We start from the raw sequence: 21,234 nt of genomic DNA on the forward strand, positions 1-21,234 counted from the left end.
TAATTTTAGGTATTATAATTATAGAATTAAGGTTAAGAATTAAACAGTTTTTTTTAAATTAATAAATGAGAAGGTTACATAGTGACAGTTACATGAATTTTCATATTATAACATTATTAAAGATTGCCAATGTTGGTGCAAATTGTCTTGCGGAATTTGGCTAAGGAATCAGCAAATATGTCAATATCAGCTACGCTATAAGAATTTAAAATTTTACGTAACCATGGGACTGGGGAATTGGTACCTAGGATCGTTCGACGAAGTGGAGGACAAAGTAATATTAAATAATAAATAATTATAATATTAACCTATTAGCTCGAAGGTCTTTCGCTGGTCTTAATAACTTTAGAGTATTAAAGTTATAAAGTCGTAAGAAAGACCGTAGTCACTATACAATGGTGCCAGTAGAAAAGAAAATTGAATAAATTAATTTTATTTTAATATGGGTGTCCAATGCATATCTATAATATGCAACCAGAACAGAGCGGAAAAAAAGCTGGAGGCATTTGTCAAAAATGGGCAAACAGGTCAAGTTATTAATGTCATAGATGACTTATGTCATATGCATAGAGGCTTCTATATTTTAACGAGTATATCATACGCCAATGGCTAGGAAACTCGGCGGGTGGAATCAAGATAAATGGAGTCAACATATCTAATCTTCGCTATGCAGATGACACCACTGTCTGCATCATTTGAGGCGCAATGACAGAGCTGTTGAAACGTCTGGAGATCTATATATTCACGCACGGCATCAACTCATGGTGATTGATTGCTTCACAACCATTCAGCGTACGGACCAGTTACAAGAGTAAGAATCCATGGACCAGTTCCAATTCTTAGAATCGGTAATCAATAACACCGGTAAATACGATCCAGAGATACGAAGACGAATACGTATGGCAAAAACGGAATGACTCAACTTAGTAAGGTGTAGAGAGACAGAAATATCAGCAATCGGACTAAAATACTCCTGGTTCCCACATTTGTCTTCGCCAGCGCTCTATAGGGCACAGATATATGGACTTTCAAGGGCGCAAAAAAAGACAGAGAATCAATATCTTTAAGATCTGGTGTTGGCATCTTAAAGCATCTTAAAATATAGAATGCTCAGCTGCTGTACACGGTCTGCTTACAGTGCATAGTGCGATACTTTCGCCTTGTTGCACGACGAGGAGCACACATTAAACGTTTGATGGTGATGGGAAAAAGAGAGGGTTTAAATACCTAGAGGTCATAGTCCTAAACGGTGGTTAGATCAAATTTCCGAAAATCTGTAAATCCTCATACGCTCCGTACTTCACTTGGCGACGCGACGGAGCGAAGCCGATGGAGACAGCTCGTTGACTGATTGAATATGAGGCACGATCCTCAGCAGAGAGTGAACGACTTGGAAGAGAAGATATTATAACGCTTTTGTATTTAATCTAGTGCAATTAATGTAGATATAAATTTTTGTCTCTGTCTAAAGTTTAACTATGTCAAATCATGTACAGTTCGTAGTATGTAATTTGGCAAAATATACTTAAAAAGTTACCAACTGTTTTAACTTACGTTGTTAGTGTACAGTATAAATCTCTTATGTCTATTTCTAGTTCCTAATGTACTATTGCTATGGTGAATTGATTTCTCAACGACACGTCCAGCTTCTAATAGCGGTTCCAGATTTACACAAACAAATTCGAAACCTTAAGGCTTAATTATAATATAATACTAACTGACCAGACAGACGTACGTACATAATAAATAAACACTGTTTTTTTATGAATTTGTCTATAATATTTCATAACACCAAGAATTATTTCGTAAGATTTGCTCCCTGTTGTTATTATGAAATTGTTCCGAAATCCGTAAACAAATATTTTCTGTGACCACCATTTGCGTACCGCTTCAGTATTTATACCCTTTTCTTTTTTAAATTATCAGTTAAGAAATGACCAGTAGGTCTCTTATAGTCTGCAAGTCCTAAGTACCTAATCTTTAAAACACGCGACATGGTTCTACGAGCTATCTTCATCTCCCGAGATAAAATCGTTGACGTTGACCACATTTTTCGTACGAACACTACGTGGACAGCCAAACCTTTTACTGGCACAAACAGAGGAGGTCTCATTGTACCTAGCCTGGTACCTAAACAAACATTTTACTTATACCTATACAAGCGTCACCCCAGTCCATTTTAATATCGCAAAATATTCTACAATGTATTGGCGCCAAAATGAGGAAACTCAATGAACAATCATAATATAAAAATGACAGATTCCAAATTCAAATGTAATGTTTTGTTTGTTTTTAATTGTAGCAGTATTTATGGCCAGACTAAGTATATTAAGATTTTGTATCTGTAGATCTTAATGACACGTGGCCATGAGTAAACACATAATAAGTCAATCAACAGCAGTGATGAGTGATGATGTGTGACCTCCATAATAACTCTGCACTCAACATTCAGTTTATTACAAACAGGCGGAAGAAATGTTCTATCTAGCCAATTCACAGCGGAAATCTCGTACGCGGCCTTCACAACAAAAATTTGTCAGATTAATCATATTATTAATATACATTAGACGCATGATATCTAAACTCATATCAATTATGTTTTTGTATGTGTGTTTGTTATGTATTCACACAAAAACCACAAGACAAATTCTTTCACCATAAGATAGCTGCATCTTCACTGAGTGACATACTAGGCTATATTACAATATAACCATAGGTGTTTAAAAATTAGCCATAAAAAGTCTTTTATCGCGTGCGCTGCGGAATCTATTGATGATAGAACAAAAAGATGTTCTACAGTATTATAGAACGTATCAATATCTACAAAAAAGTCCGCGATACCAATGTCCAAATACTGTAGTTATGACACTGTAACTACTTTTTTACATTTTAAATGTTGATAAAAATGCCGACATTAATCAAATCATATTATTCATATCTCTGTATTATTCTTTATCACATTAAATAATATTTTATTAAAGACTGTTTCAATACCTGTAAAATACTTTTTAAATTATTCAAATAGGACATTTCATTCAAAAGATATAACGAATTTAAAAATGTTAATCTAAAGAAAATAATAGCTAAGTGGATTAAAACTTTTAAGTTAAACAAAAATAAATCTATTATCCGAATTAATAAACGTTCCGCTACTACGAGATCGGTAGCGAGTTAAACCGCGAGATTGCTAGTAAAATATATTTTTTTACCTTAACAAAGGTTTGGTTTTGGCATACTATTAGATGTCAGGCCGAAAATTTTAAAAAGGTAAGAGGTGTTACCTCCCCCTTGGCTGCTGCGTCCCAGTTTAATTTGAACGCAGGGCCAATCATACCGCGCGCGATAACCGCGAATAAGTCACGCAAACACGTCCTCAAGCTTTCGGAACGCACTTTGTTCTAAATTCAAATAATTATATTTTAAAAAGTGAATTAAATATTATCGGGCATTATAGTCTAATCATAAACAACAACCAATTATGTGATCTCGTATTAAAAAAATATTAAGATCTATAAATCCGTTCGAATTTCAATTGTTAGTAATGATTAAAAAAATGTCATAAGATGCATCAAATATAATTGATAGGTCGTACAAACAAGTTTGTAACAAGTAACGATAGTGCGTAAGTGTTAATAAAGTTATCGATAAGTAATTACTACTTATAACAATTTATTGTAAACAATTTCCGTAGTAACTCATTGATAAAATGCATTTTATATTCAGAGCTGATTTGAGTATTTTACTGATAATGAATTGTGTATTGTGCGTGCGTAGTGACACTTTTCTAAATCTACCCGCATCCACCGAACAATTGAACGAGTTGGCGAGCTCCGTGTGTTCAGATATGTTTTCGAAAAATGTAAGTACACCCAGATTTGAGATTTGTGTTTAGAAATGTATGATGAAATTCGTATTAATATATCGTCATAAACTTAGTAATGAAAAAAGATTTTATTTAACTATAAAAAATATTGTTAATTTATATATAAATTATTGTTAATAAACAATTTTTTAAACAGGAATATAATGATCATGAATTTAATATTCTTGAATTTATTAATTAATTTAATTATTATATACACTATAGCATATAGGTATGTTTGTTGATTAGTCATTTTATTAGTTGCATTTTAGTAAAGCATCGGGCTATTATAAACATATTCTTTATCAAATTTTCAATTCAAAAATATATTTTCAATGTATATTTTTTTTAAATGTGTATCTGTAGCGTGACTAGGTACTAATATATAATATCTAATGTTTTTATGTTCTTGGGTGAAGGAAACAGTAATTATTAAATTGATTTTGTACCAGTTTTTGCCCTAGGGTAAATAAAATGAGGAGTTAAGGCGAATTCCTTAAATCAGGAGCACATTTTCTCTCCATCGTGTCAAGAGTGTAAGGGAGAAATATTTTAGCAAAATTCTTGTTTGCTGGTTTAAATAGAATACAGCATTATAATGTGAATACTTCGTTTATCATGTCGAGCTGTCAATTTTTTTTTAAATTTATGCTTACGATTCGCTGTCCTTAACTTTTGACAGGTTTTAATTGCAGAATCATGAACATTACATAACATATTTCACAGTTAAAAAATACTTACTGAATGATAAGTTTATAAAAGTTTAGAACTCGAGAAAAAAACAAATCAATTGTTATTCTTATTTATTACTTATTTAATTGACAAAAAAGTGGCCAAAGTTGCACCCAGTCTGTAAGACATGACAAAATCGCTTCAGCAGTTTCGGAGCCGGCAGTCCATCGTAATACTAACCGGTTTTCTGGTATGAATAGTAACAGTGGATAAAATTAAAAATAATATGCGTTTACTAAGTTGCTGTTTTAAAAAAAAAGACACTTCAATCTTATTTAGACAAGTTGGTAATATCGGGTACTTTGTTTTGTAGTAATACTCTGCCTGTTAACTAGATGTCATCGAATACTGGTAAGACACTGTGATGGAACGTCCTGTACGGCCTTCACATAATTTTTATCTTAATGTATATGACATAACCGCGTCGCGAGAAATATCAAAATTGACAGTTTGCAGAATATCCATCAATACATATAAAATTTACATTTAACACAAGTAATTCTAATTACGTCGCGCAAAGAAATAGTTTACTAAGACGTTTTCAGGAGGCAATGATCAAAGCTCATACAGCCAAGTCTTTCGTAACAATGCATAGTTTTATTGTTTGTAGTGCTACAGGATGACAAATGATAGATTTGTGCTTTTAGAATTCCGCTATTTAAACTAGATCTTTAACCACTGCCGGAGAGAGACAAATATCAATATTGACCCCGTTTGGAACTTGAAAGGAATTATTTTAAAGACAGTTCCATGATATATGTAATAGTAGTAGTATTTACATTTGAATTACATATACAATAGAAATGTTAAAAAAAGGTGCTGGAAGTGATAAAGCCACGTAAAACATGTCGCCTCACAAATGACTTAAAGTTTACCATCGAGAAAGTAGTGACTTAGCATTGTTTGGATCGTTGGACGTGAAACAGGATATCTTACTTCAGAAACATTCATTCCACCTATTTTGACAGAAAAATCTATTTTTTTTACATACTTTAATCGAAAATACTTTCCCCGACCGATTATTACATTTCAATTAATAAAATAAAAATATTTGTAAATAATATAGAAAGTAATATTAAATAATATATAGAAGTACCTCAAGTTATAGGCAGTGAGGTTAAAAATATGAAAAAACGTATTTGTATATTTCGCACAGCATGGCTATTTTTTAATGAAAAAAAATGACGAGACGAGTAGGACGTTCAGCTGATGGTAATTGATACGTCCTGCCCATTACAATGCAGTGCCGCTCAGGATTCTTGAAAAACCCCAAAAATTTTTTGAGCGGCGAGTTGTAGTAACTGTGCTCGTCACCTTGAGACATAAGATGTTAAGTCTCATTTGCCCAGTAATTTGACTAGCTACGGCGCCCTTCAGACTGAAACACAGTAATATGTACCCATAATAGCGACCTGTATAGCCGAGTGGTTAGCGATCCTACCTACTAAGCTAGAGGTCCCGGGTTCGAATCCCGGTAGGTGCAAGCATTTATATGATGAATATGGATGTTTGTTACCGAGTCATGGATGTTTAAATGTATTTATGTATGTTTAATATGTATGTTTATATGAATTTATGTATGTTTAAGTAAGTATATTGTATTAAATATATCGTTGTCTTGTAACCCATAACACAGGCTATATATGCCTAACTTGGGGCAAGATAATTTGTGTAAAAAGTGTGTCAATATTATTATTATTATTATAATCTAGCCGGCATCCTTTGCAAAGGAGCCTCCCATTGGTGGTGCTGCATAAGCCCATCCATTGCGTTGCAAACGCATGTAGGGATATTATATTTACATATGTGGGCTTATTACTAGCAGATTTAGATTTCTATAATCCCGCCGTTTCAGTCAACTGGGATCATGCTAAGCGAAAAATTAACGAAACATCGGTATAAGTAATAAATATTATAAACGTTGAGATTAAATCAAGTCCATACGCTCCTACTACGTCATCAAAAATTGTGCTAAGAATGACGTATCTACAAATAATAAGTCATAAGCCATGTGGTGTATTATGCCGTGGATGTTAATAAAGTGGGGTCTAATCCCGAGCGCTGACCTTTGCCCGCTATCGGGGACACCATGATCCGTTATCGCGAAATATTGACATCAATAGCTGGTTCATTATCAGCTTTATTGAATATTACATAAAAGTGCACGTATTAGGCGATATGACGTCATTGATCGATCGTGTTTTGAGGATAGGTCGCAAAATAAGATAACAAATGCATATCTGCCATAACGGCTTCATTCGTATACATTTATGTAAGCATTTGTACCAATAATAGAATATTTTCTTATAAGCATACTTCTAATACTAGCTAAGCCGGCAGGTTCGTAAATTTTAAAGTAATAAAATTCAAAATTGACGAATTGCGCCTATATGAATTTTCGATCTCTTAAAATAGTAGTCTCGTAAATTTTTATGTAAAGCCAAATAACCGCGGAGGAAAGACGCAGGTATGTCGAACTTCGGACATCTTACTCGTGGAAGGAAAACACAGGTAGGTACGTCGTACGTGGAATTTTGTAAATCTTACTTTCAAAACAACGGAATTCCATACACCCATATTCGTCCCTTATTTTAACGTAAGTGAAATTTCTAAAAATCCCTATCACCGGCGTCTGTTAAGGAATCTCTCAATATGTATTTTTTATGAGAGAGGGGGACCAACAAGCGAAGTAGTAACAAGCTCACCTGATAACTAATGTTAAGTTAATGTAAAGTTAAGTTTCTAGTGCAACGCCAGAGGTTACAGAGTTACAGGAGCGTTACCGGCCATTTGAAGCCTAGCCAACTCTTTCAGCCACACAAAAGCGACGTACATGTACTAAAACAACAAAAAAAATATGAAGAAAAGCACCATTGAAGACATTCTGAGTAAGCAGATAAAAGAAGCAAAAGTATATTTTTTTTCCCACCTTGATGAAAAGCTCAATTTTAGTGCCTGTTAGGAGGGACAAAAGTGGCCGATTCTCTCCCGGAATGACTACTTTTGTCCCTGGTACGAGGTTTTAGTAGGCTCACAATCTCACCCAGCCATAGCTAACAATGTCAACCAGAAATAGCTAACAATCTCACCCAGCAATAGCTAACAATCTCAACCAGCAATAGCTAACAATCTCACCCGGCAATTGCTAACAATCTCAACCAGCAATAGCTAACCTAAGGCTTTTAGTACCCTAAAAGTGAGCTTTTCATCCAGGTGGTATAATACGTATACGCACCACGTGAGATAAGTAGGACATTGTCACCCGAAGAATGACCTACTTTTCCCCCTAGGTGCGTAAGATACTATTATACTGCCTGCTCGTAGGTGCTGACTTAGTAATGTGACATTTTACGTTCGGAAAAAGTGTAAATTCAAATCTAACATAGTGTATGGAATTCCATTTCTAATGTGTTCTTTATTGTTTTTTTTTATTTGGATATTTACTATTTTGACAGACAGCGATACCGGACACTTACAATTTACATGCATACTATGGTAGGCCTAAGTCTTTTTGTAAAAAGACTACCAAAAATACTTCAAATGCCTCTCTCAGCGTTTTATTTGTAAAATGGATTTTTGCAATGTGTTTGCTAAAATTAAATGGCATTTGTTTAGTTTTATGAAACCACGATGCAAGTAAATTTTATTCATAAAATAATATATTATTATTTGCATAACGAAAGAAACAAAAACAAATTTATATATATTATGATTTTCTTATTCATAATGTAATAGAAAAATCGACCGACCTGACTTGAAACCATTAATTGAAATTAATAATTCAACTTCACTCCTGCTCCGCGGCCGGCTGAAATGCAACATGCGCGATGGACGAATATATTTGAGACGATATAATTAAATTTATATTCCTCGCTTTTCAGGTCTTTCTCTCGCGGGAAATTGCGATCCCCTACTTGGGTGTGTCGAGGCCCTAACTTTCTCTCCTTTGTAGACAATATGCTATATCATCAGGCCACAGGCCTATATATTGACTAATCATAAATTGAAGTACATATTAGAATCAATGGAGCATGACAACATTAAAATACTGGACACATTTTTTGCCAAGTCTGTCAGTCTGATACAAAGGTTATTCAACCTCGAGGGCTTTGAAAACTTCTGTTTTAAATGTTTTCTGTTATTTTTTGCTACTCAAGAGTTGAGGCACTACGTGATTCGTCTGTTGCCGGTCGTTTTTTCGCGATTTTGTTTTTTTTTTGTTAAATTAACTTATACAGTTTGATTTAGAAATGCCAAATAAAAAAGGAATTCGCATAGAAGTAACATCTGTTGCAATAGTATAGAGAAAAGTCTTTATATGTCAGCTGTCAATGCGTGACGACGGGGTTCACGTGAGAAATGTTAATTGATTACTGATTGAGGCAAATTTTGGTGATGAACAACTGAAGGGTAGATTGAAAAGTTCTAAGGAGTTTAAATTTGCTAACCTAACCTAACCTAAATTCGACGTGAGACGTCCACTGCTGGACAAAGGCCTCCCCCAAAGATCGCCACGACGACGATCGGTCCTACGCTGCCCTCACCCAACGTATTCCGGCGATCTTGAACAGATCGTCGGTCCATCTTGGGCTTCCAATACTACGTCTTCCGGTAGGTGGTCGCCATTGGAGGACTTTATTTCCCCACCGGACAGATGTCCGGTGGGGAAGTAACAAGTAACAGATGTCCGTCGAGCTATGTGCCCTGTCCACTGCCACTTCCGAATATCCGAGCATAGCTCTTTCCATTGCCCTCTGAGGCCATTAAACGTTTTACCCGTCGGAATCGGTTTTTATAACTTTCGCACCACCCAGAAACGATCACACAAAAATGCTGATATATATCATGTTACCAACGGGCCATGGAACCTACGACCGTACAGTTCACCTGTTTTTAAGTGATCATATTCCTGCAACACTAGAGGAATCACAGGAGCGTTAGCCTTTTAGGAAGGTTTATATACGTGGTTTTCCTGAAAGTAACCATGTCCTATACTCCTGGAAATACCACGCAAGGAAGCCATAATAAAATAACTAGAGACTGAAAAACGTCGTGAGTTCCGAATTGGTTTTTTTGCAGGATTCGGTTTAGTGGCAATAGTGCTTAAAATACACCAGTTCACACAACATACATTCCATTTCAAGATAAGACAAAAAATTCGAATCTTGCTGAAGTTCACGTCCGATTTGGCGACTACAAACCGATCCAGCCGTATTGTGAAATGTAGGATCTAGTTGGCTTATCGCATACGATACAAGCAAATCTAGATCTATTTCTATCTCTACCGATTATTTGCCGGATCTGGGAAGCGAATACACCAACCACAATCTTTTTCGACGATGCTGACGGTGATTTTACCAGTATATCATAACAATTACTATTCATTTCTATTACTTCCACATCAATGAGGGACGATGCGCATTCTTTAATGAAATGAAATTATTTATTTTCCCTTGGAATAGGGTATGTCCAAATCTTAAATATTACAATGTTGCCACTATCCAGCTTAAATTAAAAGCATGCAAAATCTTAAAACTTATTTAAATATTCATATTATTGAAAGTATAGATTTTTTCACTCCAATATATTTCCAGGTCATGTTAATTTTTCTGGCTATTTTGTGTAAGTCAATTGTGTTCTTGATTTTCTTGATTTGTATTCCAAGTTATATAGAGTTCTGTTCGTATTCAAGGGGTGTGTTGTTTTTTGACATATTATGGTTTATTTAAATATTCATTAATACTGTAAAATATATTTTCAACCAACCAACCATTTTCTTTGACAGTATTTTCAAGTCCTCAGGCAATTTGTTATATAATATTAATATATTATATAATAAATTGAAATTAAATCAAAATTATATTATATAATTCTTGCAAAGAAAGATTCGGCAAAACGTGTGTCCGTGTGAAGATAGCGTGTGACGGAACAAATTTACCAAGGAAATAAAGTAAAATACTTTAAGAGTACGTAATAAAAATAAATCCTTTACCGTTACCTTCCCTACGATAGGTTTGAGGGAGGCGATGGCCTTTCCATGCATCATGCTCGTGAACAGACGCTGCTTAAAGTGCCTGCTCGGTCCTGTCTTCGGGAATATTTATTTTTATATTAGTAATATACCATTCTAAGTTATTCGTTTCAATATATAAATGCTCGCATAATAATTAATACTCTTTTGAGTTTTACTTATGTATATTCATTTCTTTTTCTAACTGATCCTAGTAAGTTAAAATGTCGGTGTAATTTTGGTGCATCACTTTTTGTTTGTATAAAATATAATGCAATGAGTTAGTTGAGTGACTTCTTCTCATAAAGCTCAACTGTTTTTCATGGAAAAGGAGGACAAACGACCGCACGGATCACCTGGTGTTAGTTACCCATGGTGTATCGTCCCGGAAACACCGCATAAGGAAGCTCATTCTACAGCTTTGTAGTACGTGGAAGAAAGCTCTTTGAAAACCGCACTGTGGGGGACACATCCAGATGACATATCCAACTTTTCTGAAGTGATGGTAAAATCTACATTCTTAAGAGTAATTTTGGCTTAAGTGATTAAATAATTTTTCTTTTTTTCAAACAAACTACTCTTAATATCTGATTTATCTTTGAAGAATTCAAAACAAAATATTGTTATCAACTACATACTTAAATCCTCTATATTTGTAAATGCGCAGACATTCCTAAAGGTCTCGAAGCTAAGGTGCGTAGTAAGATATTTCCGCGTGTTGATAAACAAGTAACGGGCTGTGATGGTGACTCAATCATAAATCGAGCACACGGAACACGGCGGGTGTTATTGCTTGTAAACAAACATGGTTAAAGTCACTCGGTTGACAAAAATAAATATAATGTTAATATTGTAGTAATGCTTCGACGTACATGACGAGAGTTGTCAAAAATAGATAATTTCGACAGCATCGTCAACAATACTCGTAGCTCAGCGTGAACGTAGTGTTAAAATTCTCTTTAGCTCAGCGGAAAAGTGTTTACTTCATTCGCTGTAGACCCGGGTTCGATACACCTACGAGTGTATGGAATTCTTTGGGTTTTGTACACTTAATGGAAATTTCTAGTAAGTTCAGGATCAAATCGAACAGAGAAAAAGGATGTAAAATGTGTAAGCAGGATAAAAATCGTTATAAGAAATTTCTAGTACAGTTTAAATTGAAAGATTGAATGGAAGAGAAACATTTTGAAAAAAGAACAGATCCGGGGGTATATAAGCCGTACTAAGCGTGGCCTACGGCAGTTCTAGTTCAGACGCGAAAGAGTAAAGGAAAAGAAGGAAGAAAAGAAGAAGTAGTGAAAAGTAGAAAGTGATCCATGAGAAGAAGAAGATAGAAGAGAACTAGCTAGTGTTCAGTGAAGTTGAAGGTATCGCCGCTGACAAGGGGAACAGGAGGAGACCGGCGAAGTGCAAGTTCAGAAAAGTGAACGCAAATAAAGACGCGTTCTATAAATAAGCGGAGTATTATTTCCAATCCCTGACCCACTCTCGTGTCAATATGATACCAAACTATAGTAGAGATTGTCGCATAAAAAGGGATTTTCAATGTGTTTTGGTGGGTGTCTTCACAGACTAGACATAAATTCAAATTCAAATATTTTTATTCAAAATAGGATGTGGCATCACTTATTGAAAGTCAAAAACCACCCATTCCAAAATGAATGCCTCAGGCCTGAGAAGATCGGGCGCAACAAACTCAGCGGGCTTTTTTTTCATCAAAAAATATGTTTACAAAGTAACATTGTACAATTAAACTTATTATTTAATAGCCTGATGGCGGTCGCTCCATTCCCAATTTGGGGTGCATTAAGAAAGTCATTTATGTTATAGTAACCTTTACCACACAAACGTTTTTTAACAATTCTTGTGAATAACGTAATACTTTTGTTTTGAACATTTTCTGGGATCCTGTTGTAAAAGCATTGTGATATATGACTATTGTGATATATAACTATTGTGATATATAACTATTGTGATATATAACTATTGTGATATATGACTATTGTGATATATAACTATTGTGATATATAACTATTGTGATATATAACTATTGTGATATATGACTATTGTGATATATAACTATTGTGATATATAACTATTGTGATATATGACTATTGTGATATATGACTATTGTGATATATAACTATTGTGATATATAACTATTGTGATATATGACTATTGTGATATATGACTATTGTGATATATGACTATTGTGATATATGACTATTGTGATATATAACTATTGTGATATATAACTATTGTGATATATGACTATTGTGATATATAACTATTGTGATATATGACTATTGTGATATATGACTATTGTGATATATGACTATTGTGATATATAACTATTGTGATATATAACTATTGTGATATATGACTATTGTGATATATAACTATTGTGATATATAACTATTGTGATATATGACTATTGTGATATATAACTATTGTGATATATAACTATTGTGATATATAAATATTGTGATATATGACTATTGTGATATATAACTATTGTGATATATAACTATTGTGATATATGACTATTGTGATATATAACTATTGTGATATATAACTATTGTGATATATGACTATTGTGATATATGACTATTGTGATATATAACTATTGTGATATATAACTATTGTGATATATGACTATTGTGATATATAACTATTGTGATATATGACTATTGTGATATATGACTATTGTGATATATGACTATTGTGATATATAACTATTGTGATATATAACTATTGTGATATATGACTATTGTGATATATAACTATTGTGATATATGACTATTGTGATATATAACTATTGTGATATATGACTATTGTGATATATAACTATTGTGATATATAACTATTGTGATATATGACTATTGTGATATATGACTATTGTGATATATGACTATTGTGATATATAACTATTGTGATATATAACTATTGTGATATATAGCAAAGCGAATAAGGATCTACTGCTACTGCTAATGAAGTATTATATAGCATTGCGTTCACATGACGCGATTTAATCGCAATTATTTATAGTATACTAGCTGACCCAGCAAACGTTGTATTGCCATATAAAGTAATAAAAGTAATAAAAAGATTCTTAATTAGTTATTCAATTTAAACTATTCTTTCGATTCAAATCAAAGGACACATCAAAGGAAAAACAAAATTGTTGTTTTTATTTAATTTCGAACATTTTCATATGTATTCACCTTTTAAACCTTCTCTGGAATTCCGCAAATAATTCAAGACCAAAATTAGCCAAATCGATCCAGCCGTTCTCGAGTTTTAGCGAGACTAACGAACAGCAATTCATTTTTATATATATAGATGGCAAGCTCAGTTGACCGCCATTTTTGAAGAATGTGCACACGATAGACACTATGGATTTAATAATTGATAGTCTTGAAAACTCATCGAGAAATACTGACAATGCGGAATTTGACACTATCTTGTAATTAATGGTACGAAAGAAGAAAACTGCCAGAGCATGGACATCAAATCATATAGAGTTACTAGCTGACCCGACAGACGTTGTTCTGTACATAATAAATAAAATACTGTTTTTTATCAATAATATTTCATAATATACCATAGGACATAATACTATGAAAATAACTAAAGTATACTAATCTCGCCGTATCTATGTCAGTTAACCGTCTGATTACTTCACTCCATGTAGTAATTCCCATTAATATCCGTTCATTAGTATAGTTATATAGCTGGCCCAGCAAACGTTGTATTGCCATATAAAGTAATAAAAAAATTCAATAATTAATATTTTACGGTATAAAAATAGATCACGACCGATTCTCAGACCTACCAAATATATCGTACATAAAATTTATGATACTACAATAATCATTATATTCGATTGCCATATTGCAACTCTATTGCGTGTCTGTGGATGGATTAGAATAATATTAAAATCGCGATACAAGTGTTGATCGTAGATGGTTGAAAATTTGAAATTGTATGTATTTTTAATGCTGACTCATAATCAAACAAATTTAAAAAAATGTCAAAAAAAAATAAAAATTTCGTGTATTCATTTAGGGGGATGAAAAATAGATGTTGTCCGATTTTCAGACCTACACAATATGCACTCAAAATTTAATGAGAATCGGTCAAGCCGTTTCGGAGGAGTTCCAGCCCGCACACCATGACACGAGAATTTTATATATTAGAAGAGGAGAACGTGGTGATTTCAAACTTTTAGAAGTTGGAAGAAGGAGGAAGAGGGCGGGCCACGATATAGCACAGAATAAACTTAGTACATACTCAATTTTATTGCATGTAGTAAGCCAATAATATATCGAAAACTGAAGTGTGAACGTGTCCTTAGTAATGTATGGTTCGCGATATTAATATACTCGTATGATAGCGTAGTCTGAAAAGAGCCTTTACGCTGTCTACGCTTACCAGTGGGAGGCTCCTTTGCCGCCAGAATTTTTGGGTCTTTCAAGAATCCTGAGCGGCACTGCATTGTAATGGCAGGGCGTATCAATAACCTTCAGCTGACCGTCCGGCTCATCTCTTCCCTTATTTTCATAAAAAAAATCTAAGTGAGAATACTTTTTTTACTTGGACCAAAACGACCCTGACGTAGAAATCTAAATATGATTTTTTGATAAGAAAAAGTGACGAGATGAGTAAGATAGTAACATATTGGTAAGTGATACGCCTTGCCCGGAACAATGCAGGGGGCTGCTTAGGGCTTTGATTGAACCCGATACTACGCCGCTCTTCAAACTTCAAAAAAACAAAACAATTATGCTAAATGTAGCAACTAGTAATGACTAGTGATGGTAAATGATACAACGCTAGTAGGGAAGATGTTACACTTACTCGCAGCCGCGCGATTAACCTGTATGATATACCGCTAGTAGGGAAGATGTTCTACTTACACAGTATCGTGTCACTTTATTGCGTTTCATCCGTAATTATGTTAAAGAGTTACCGATGTAATGAAATATTTAGATTGGAGGCTATTGAATAGCTATAGCTATTAGATATACTGAATTAAAATATATTTACGCGATGTTTCACGTCGGCCGTTTTGATTAATGTTGAGTCCTTAGATAATGTATACTTCTAGATAGAGCCTCCAGCTTTACCAGTGGGAGGCTCCTGTGCTCAGGCTAGATCATAGGTTCTCAACGTGGGCGATAACGCCCCCTTTGAGACTTTCGGGGGGGCAGTAGAAGACCCAGAGAGAATTAGGGGGCATTGAGATGGCGGGCGCAGATGGGGCGTGGGTAGATTAAAAAATATAGTCTAAAAAGGCAAAAAAATACACGAAAATACTCTAGAGAAAAAACATATTCTCAAAGTGGGCGGTGAGCAAAATAAGGTTGAGAAACTATGGGCTAGATTATGGGTACTACAATGGCGCCTATTTCTGCCGTGAAGCAATAATGTGTAAGCATTATTGTGCTTCGGTCTGAAGCTAGTGACGAGCGCAATTGTAGTGCGGCACTGCATTGTAATGGGTTCGTATGTATTTTCCATCAGCTGAACGTCCTGCTCGTCTCGTCCCTTATTCTCATTGTCATAAAAAAAAGTTTTTTTTTATTTTTTCTACGTGTTCACAGCTATCGAAGACCTATAAACTATCAAAGGCGGAGTCACTACTTACCCGCTGTTGGTCTATGGTCTGGTATGAGGCCACATGTTTAACGCGGTTATATCACTTCTAATGCCGTCTCCTATAGATTTCTATAACCCTGGTGTCTCACATTTCGTCGAGTGAGCCAGCAATACTTCAATACTTGCCAGGTTTAATAATAAATAAATAAATAGTACCCCATTTCTTGCAACTTATTCTCGTTAAGCTCAACCTTTTGCGAAGTTGCGGTAAATTTAAAATGTAAAGAAAACTTGACATTTTTAAGTGTCAATTCCTTGACTTATATGAACAAAGTGATTTAGATTTGATTTGATGTATTGCATTTATTTATTTTTATGATAATAAGGGACGAGACGAACAGGACGTTCAGATGATGGTAATTGATACGCCATGCCCATTACAATGCAGTGCCGCTCAGGATTCTCAAAAAACCCAAAAATTCTGAGCGGCACTACATTTGTGCTCGTCACCTTGAGACATAAGATGTTAAGTCTCATTTGCCCAGTAATTTCACTAGCTACGGCGCCCTTCAGACCGAAACACTGTAATGTTTACACTTTACTGCTTCACGACAGAAATAGGCGCTGTTGTGGTACCATAATCTAGCCGGCTTCCTGTGCAAAGGAGCCTCCCACTGGTATTACATGTATTACATATTGTGGTATCAAATCAAACATTATTATAAATATTAATCGGTGATTGTATAATATTGATATGATTCTTAAGCATCCTATTCTGTTAAATTCTTACCACACTTCTCAGCACAATCAGCTTTACGAATAAAAAGTATATTTTAAAAGCTAAAGTAATTTAATAAAAAAAAAATGATTTTAGTTTCCCTCTGCGGTTACTAAAAATTAATCAAATGTTATAAATTATAATTAATCCTATGTCCTTTATTTCACCAGTTGGAGGCTCCTTTGCACAGGATGCCGGCTAGATTATGGGTGCCGTGAAGCAGTAATGTGTAAGCATTACTGTGTTTCGGTCTGAAGGGCGCGGTAGCTAGTGAAATTACTGGGCAAATGAGGCTTAACATCTTATGTCTCAAGGTGACGAGCGCAATTGTAGTGCCGCTCAGAATTTTTGGGTTTTTGAGAATCCTGAGCGGCACTGCGTTGTAATGGGCATGGCGTATCAATTACCATCAGCTGAACGTCCTGCTCGTCTCGTCCCTTATTATCATAAAAAAAAATGTAAGAATTGCTCAGTGCTCTTAGGACGATACGGTTATTGTCACTAGCCGAACAGCACTTATCCTCGGTGGTCACTGTAGAAAAACCGATGGGCTAAGCGGAAAGCTTCGACCACGCTCAAACTCATAAAACCCGTTACATACAGCAATACGGGATGTGGCTTCGTCGTTAAATGTTAATTCCAAGTCTACCAAAACACAAATTAAATCATATTGATTGGTAGTAGGTCATATATACTTATCAACGTCAAAAGAATGCATTTTATCATTTACCACTACTTCGGAAAGGGTTGAGTTTTAATGAGAAGAAACGGCAAAAAACTCATTGTCACTTGAAATGACGAATAAGTCAATTAGGCTACGCAGGCGTCAGACCGAGGGACTGAGTAGAGACATGTCATCAGCGTAAATCAGATTGGCCTAGCTCTCCTAAGTTCCCCGATCAGTTTATTTACATAAAGTTCAGCCAGTGGGAGGCTCCTTTGCACAGGAAGCCGGCTAGATTATAAGTACCACAACGGCGCCTATTACTGCCGTGAAGCAGTAATTTGTAAGCATTACTGTGTTTCGTTCTGAAGGGCGCCGTAGCTAGTGAAATTACTGGGCACATGAGACTTAACATAACAGCAATTGTAGTGCCGCTCAGAATTTTTGGATTTTATCAAGAATCCTGAGTGGCACTTCATTGTAATGGCTAGGGCGTATCAATTACTATCAGCTTAACGTCCTGCTAGTCTCGTCCCTTATTTTCATAAAAAAAAAGGTTAAACAGTATTGATGACGTCATACCACCCTGCCTAACGACGCAATTCAACCGTGTCAGAAAAGTCATTTTGCCATTTTATTTTCAAGTGTTCAAGATTCAAATGAATTTTTCATGAGCAAATTTCCTTACTGACGCATTGTTAAAACTTTAAGGGTGACCCTCGTATAATTTCAAGATGATAAGCTACTCACGCATCAAGAATAATCTGATGTAGGTACTTATACGATTACATTATTTTTTTTTAAATGTCATCTTTCGATATGCGGTTAGTAGCTCTACATTATTTTTTTTAAGATAGGGTTGCTGTACATTTATCTCAGACACAGATTTAAAAAAAAAAATTATGAATTTTTTTGGGCTGAATGTCAAAAAAAATGTTTGCTCTATTTAGGTATCTATGTTTACAACCATAGTTGAAATTCTTCCACAGACTCACAAGAAGTCATGATTTACCAAAACCAAGACGCTGATAATATTTTATCACGGCACTAAATTTAAGCTCAATAAAAATGCCACCAAAAAACCGTTACCTGCTTAAATATTTTAATAAACAGCTCATCCATGTGTTTTTTACACAAGTATACAAGTGCATTGACAATAATTTTAACATTTTATGCAAAACTTTTCTCATTTACCGTAAAACATCATACACGGAAGAGAAAAAACTCGGCCGTGTTAAAACATTGCATTTGTATGCGTTTGTTTGTGTCACAAATGGTGTCAGTCTTTTATGAGACGTTGTCAGTCATGAAATGAGGGTGCTGTCGACTTCGAATGTGTTCGGTTAAAATGCACTTCAGTCTATATCACTGACCTGTATAAATACTACTGGACAGGCTCCATATTCCATATGTTTTACGGCAAATTTTTTGTGCCTATTTGAAGCGCACTCGTGAGCGTCCAGAGAACTAATTTTGACGTATAATACAAATGGCTGCGAAGGAACGTACAATACTCTGAAGTATTTTTGCATTATGAATTAATTTCGTTCGTTTTTAGTGTTATTTATACTTCAAGAATCAACGTAATAAAGTACACAATTTTTTTTTTGTTAATAGTTTCCCAACACCTATCGATGTTTGCTGAGGTTGTCATCAGTAGTTTTAGTACCGCAGACCCTCGCTATGGCCAACAGCGCCAAAATGGCGAATATCAAACAGGCACAAAAGCACTTTGACAGCCGCCAGTCCAGTGTAATATAGGTCAGAGGTCTATATCAACACTCTTGGTTGGGTTTTTTTTTTCCCCAGAGAAATAGTAACAGATAAAATTATTATATTTGGGTGGGTGTGAAATTTTTGGCCTAATAATGCTTGATATTGTGTTTTGATGTATCTTGTGATTTTAGAGTAAGCATTTCATATAATAATATGATCGGCACCTAAGGTAACAAAGACGCACTTGTGTGGATTAAGCCACGATGTAATGTAAAATGTTTCTTCACAAATAACATATTAATATCAACATAGTAATCGAAAAATACATTATGCTTTACTTATTCATGTAATTAAAGTATAATCTAAACAATTTGTTATGTTTTTAAAGTGATAACTCTCACTTCTGGGATTAATTACACAAATAAAACAAAATTTTATGAACGATGAAGCCACAACCTGAGGGTTGAACAAAGCAACAAGATTTTTATCAACGATACGTCACTCTAACAGTTGGCTCAGGAAGAGCGCTCGCACGGAACGCGAGAGGTCGCGGGTTCGACTCCCGCATCGTTCATAAAATTTTGAATTCAGTTTTGATTGTGTAAATATAATGTAATAAAAAATCTTTATCAGGTGTGGGTTTCGAACTCACGCTCCCTCTCAGGTACCAGAGCTTAAATCTCGCACCAAAAACACCAGTTGAAGTTAACGATTCAAATTCACCTCTTGATGCGGCCGGCTGTACGCAGCATGCGATACATGGACGAAACAATTTAATTTAATACAAGTTTCTCTTTCCACCACAGTAATTATTACTTAAACTCTCCCAGCTAATCAAATCAAATCAAATCAAAATAACTTTATTCGTGAATCTACCGCTACTTCGTAAAGAGTTGAGCTAATGAGAAGAAGTAGCAAGAAACTCATTGCCATTCTTTTATATCAAGATTACATTTCCATCGATTTACAAATCATTTCAATTACAATATAATATGCAAAATGATACAACAAACACACTCAAACGTCAAATAGTCAATGTCTCACACGAGTAAGTCAAAAAAGTAAATGTAAATGAATACAAAAGTTATTGAGTACAGTAGCTGCATCATCCACATACACCATAAATAAATGAAGGTATTCTGTGAGCATTTTATAAGCGATTATAAATAAAATAAAATATATAATAACTTTTAAGAATTTGAAACCGAGTCTCCGGCAACAGGATCATCCTGCCACCACAAGCAGCGCCCGTTCACGAGCATGACGCATGAGCCAGCCATCGCCTACCTCAACCATATTTTAGGGAAGGGGACGGCCCTTTCCATGTCGCCGCCACAAGCAGTGACATTTAAGCGAGCAAATCTTACAATTATATTATAGTATTTTTAATATAGATGAAAACATTGACATTATCTTATTTTTAAACTTTCCTATTTAAAAAAAATATATTGCTCTACAAATTGCATATTTTAGATTTAAAAATATCACATGAACATTTTAACTATTTTATAATATTGGTTAAATTATAAATCAAATTTTTACAAATAGTTAAGATCAAAGATAGTATAAACACTCAGCATTTAAGGTAATATATACAAGTATATACAAGTATACAAATATATACATCGTAAAAATTCACTGTCATAATTTTTCTCCATCGCGCCAAAAGAAGTATAACTTCAAAAAATCAATAACGAAAATCTTTATAAATATTAATGAACTATGGATGAATTACAATGTATGCATGATTTCCAGTTTAAATATATTTGAGCAAATTTGTGACATTTGTTTACATCTTACATCTTTGTGCTGTTTGGTGTCGAAACACTTGGCCCGTGGGTCCCAGATGCGCAGAGAATGTACAAATCTTC

The 21,234-nt window shown here is 34.6% G+C and overlaps 1 protein-coding gene across 1 annotated transcript in view; it reads left to right on the top strand.

Annotated features, from left to right (window-relative positions):
• The first annotated feature begins 3,350 nt into the window (after positions 1-3,350).
• The window catches only part of LOC126977926 (tyrosine-protein kinase receptor torso-like), a 50,630-nt gene continuing 32,746 nt past the window's right edge, over positions 3,351-21,234 (top strand). Inside the window, exon 1 of the mRNA XM_050826618.1 lies at positions 3,351-3,859. Coding sequence (XP_050682575.1) covers positions 3,707-3,859 — 153 coding nt within the window. The 5' untranslated portion in view covers positions 3,351-3,706. The remainder of the gene's footprint in view (positions 3,860-21,234) is intronic.

Source organism: Leptidea sinapis, chromosome 46, assembly GCF_905404315.1.
Source record: "Leptidea sinapis chromosome 46, ilLepSina1.1, whole genome shotgun sequence".
NCBI lineage: Eukaryota > Metazoa > Arthropoda > Insecta > Lepidoptera > Pieridae > Leptidea > Leptidea sinapis.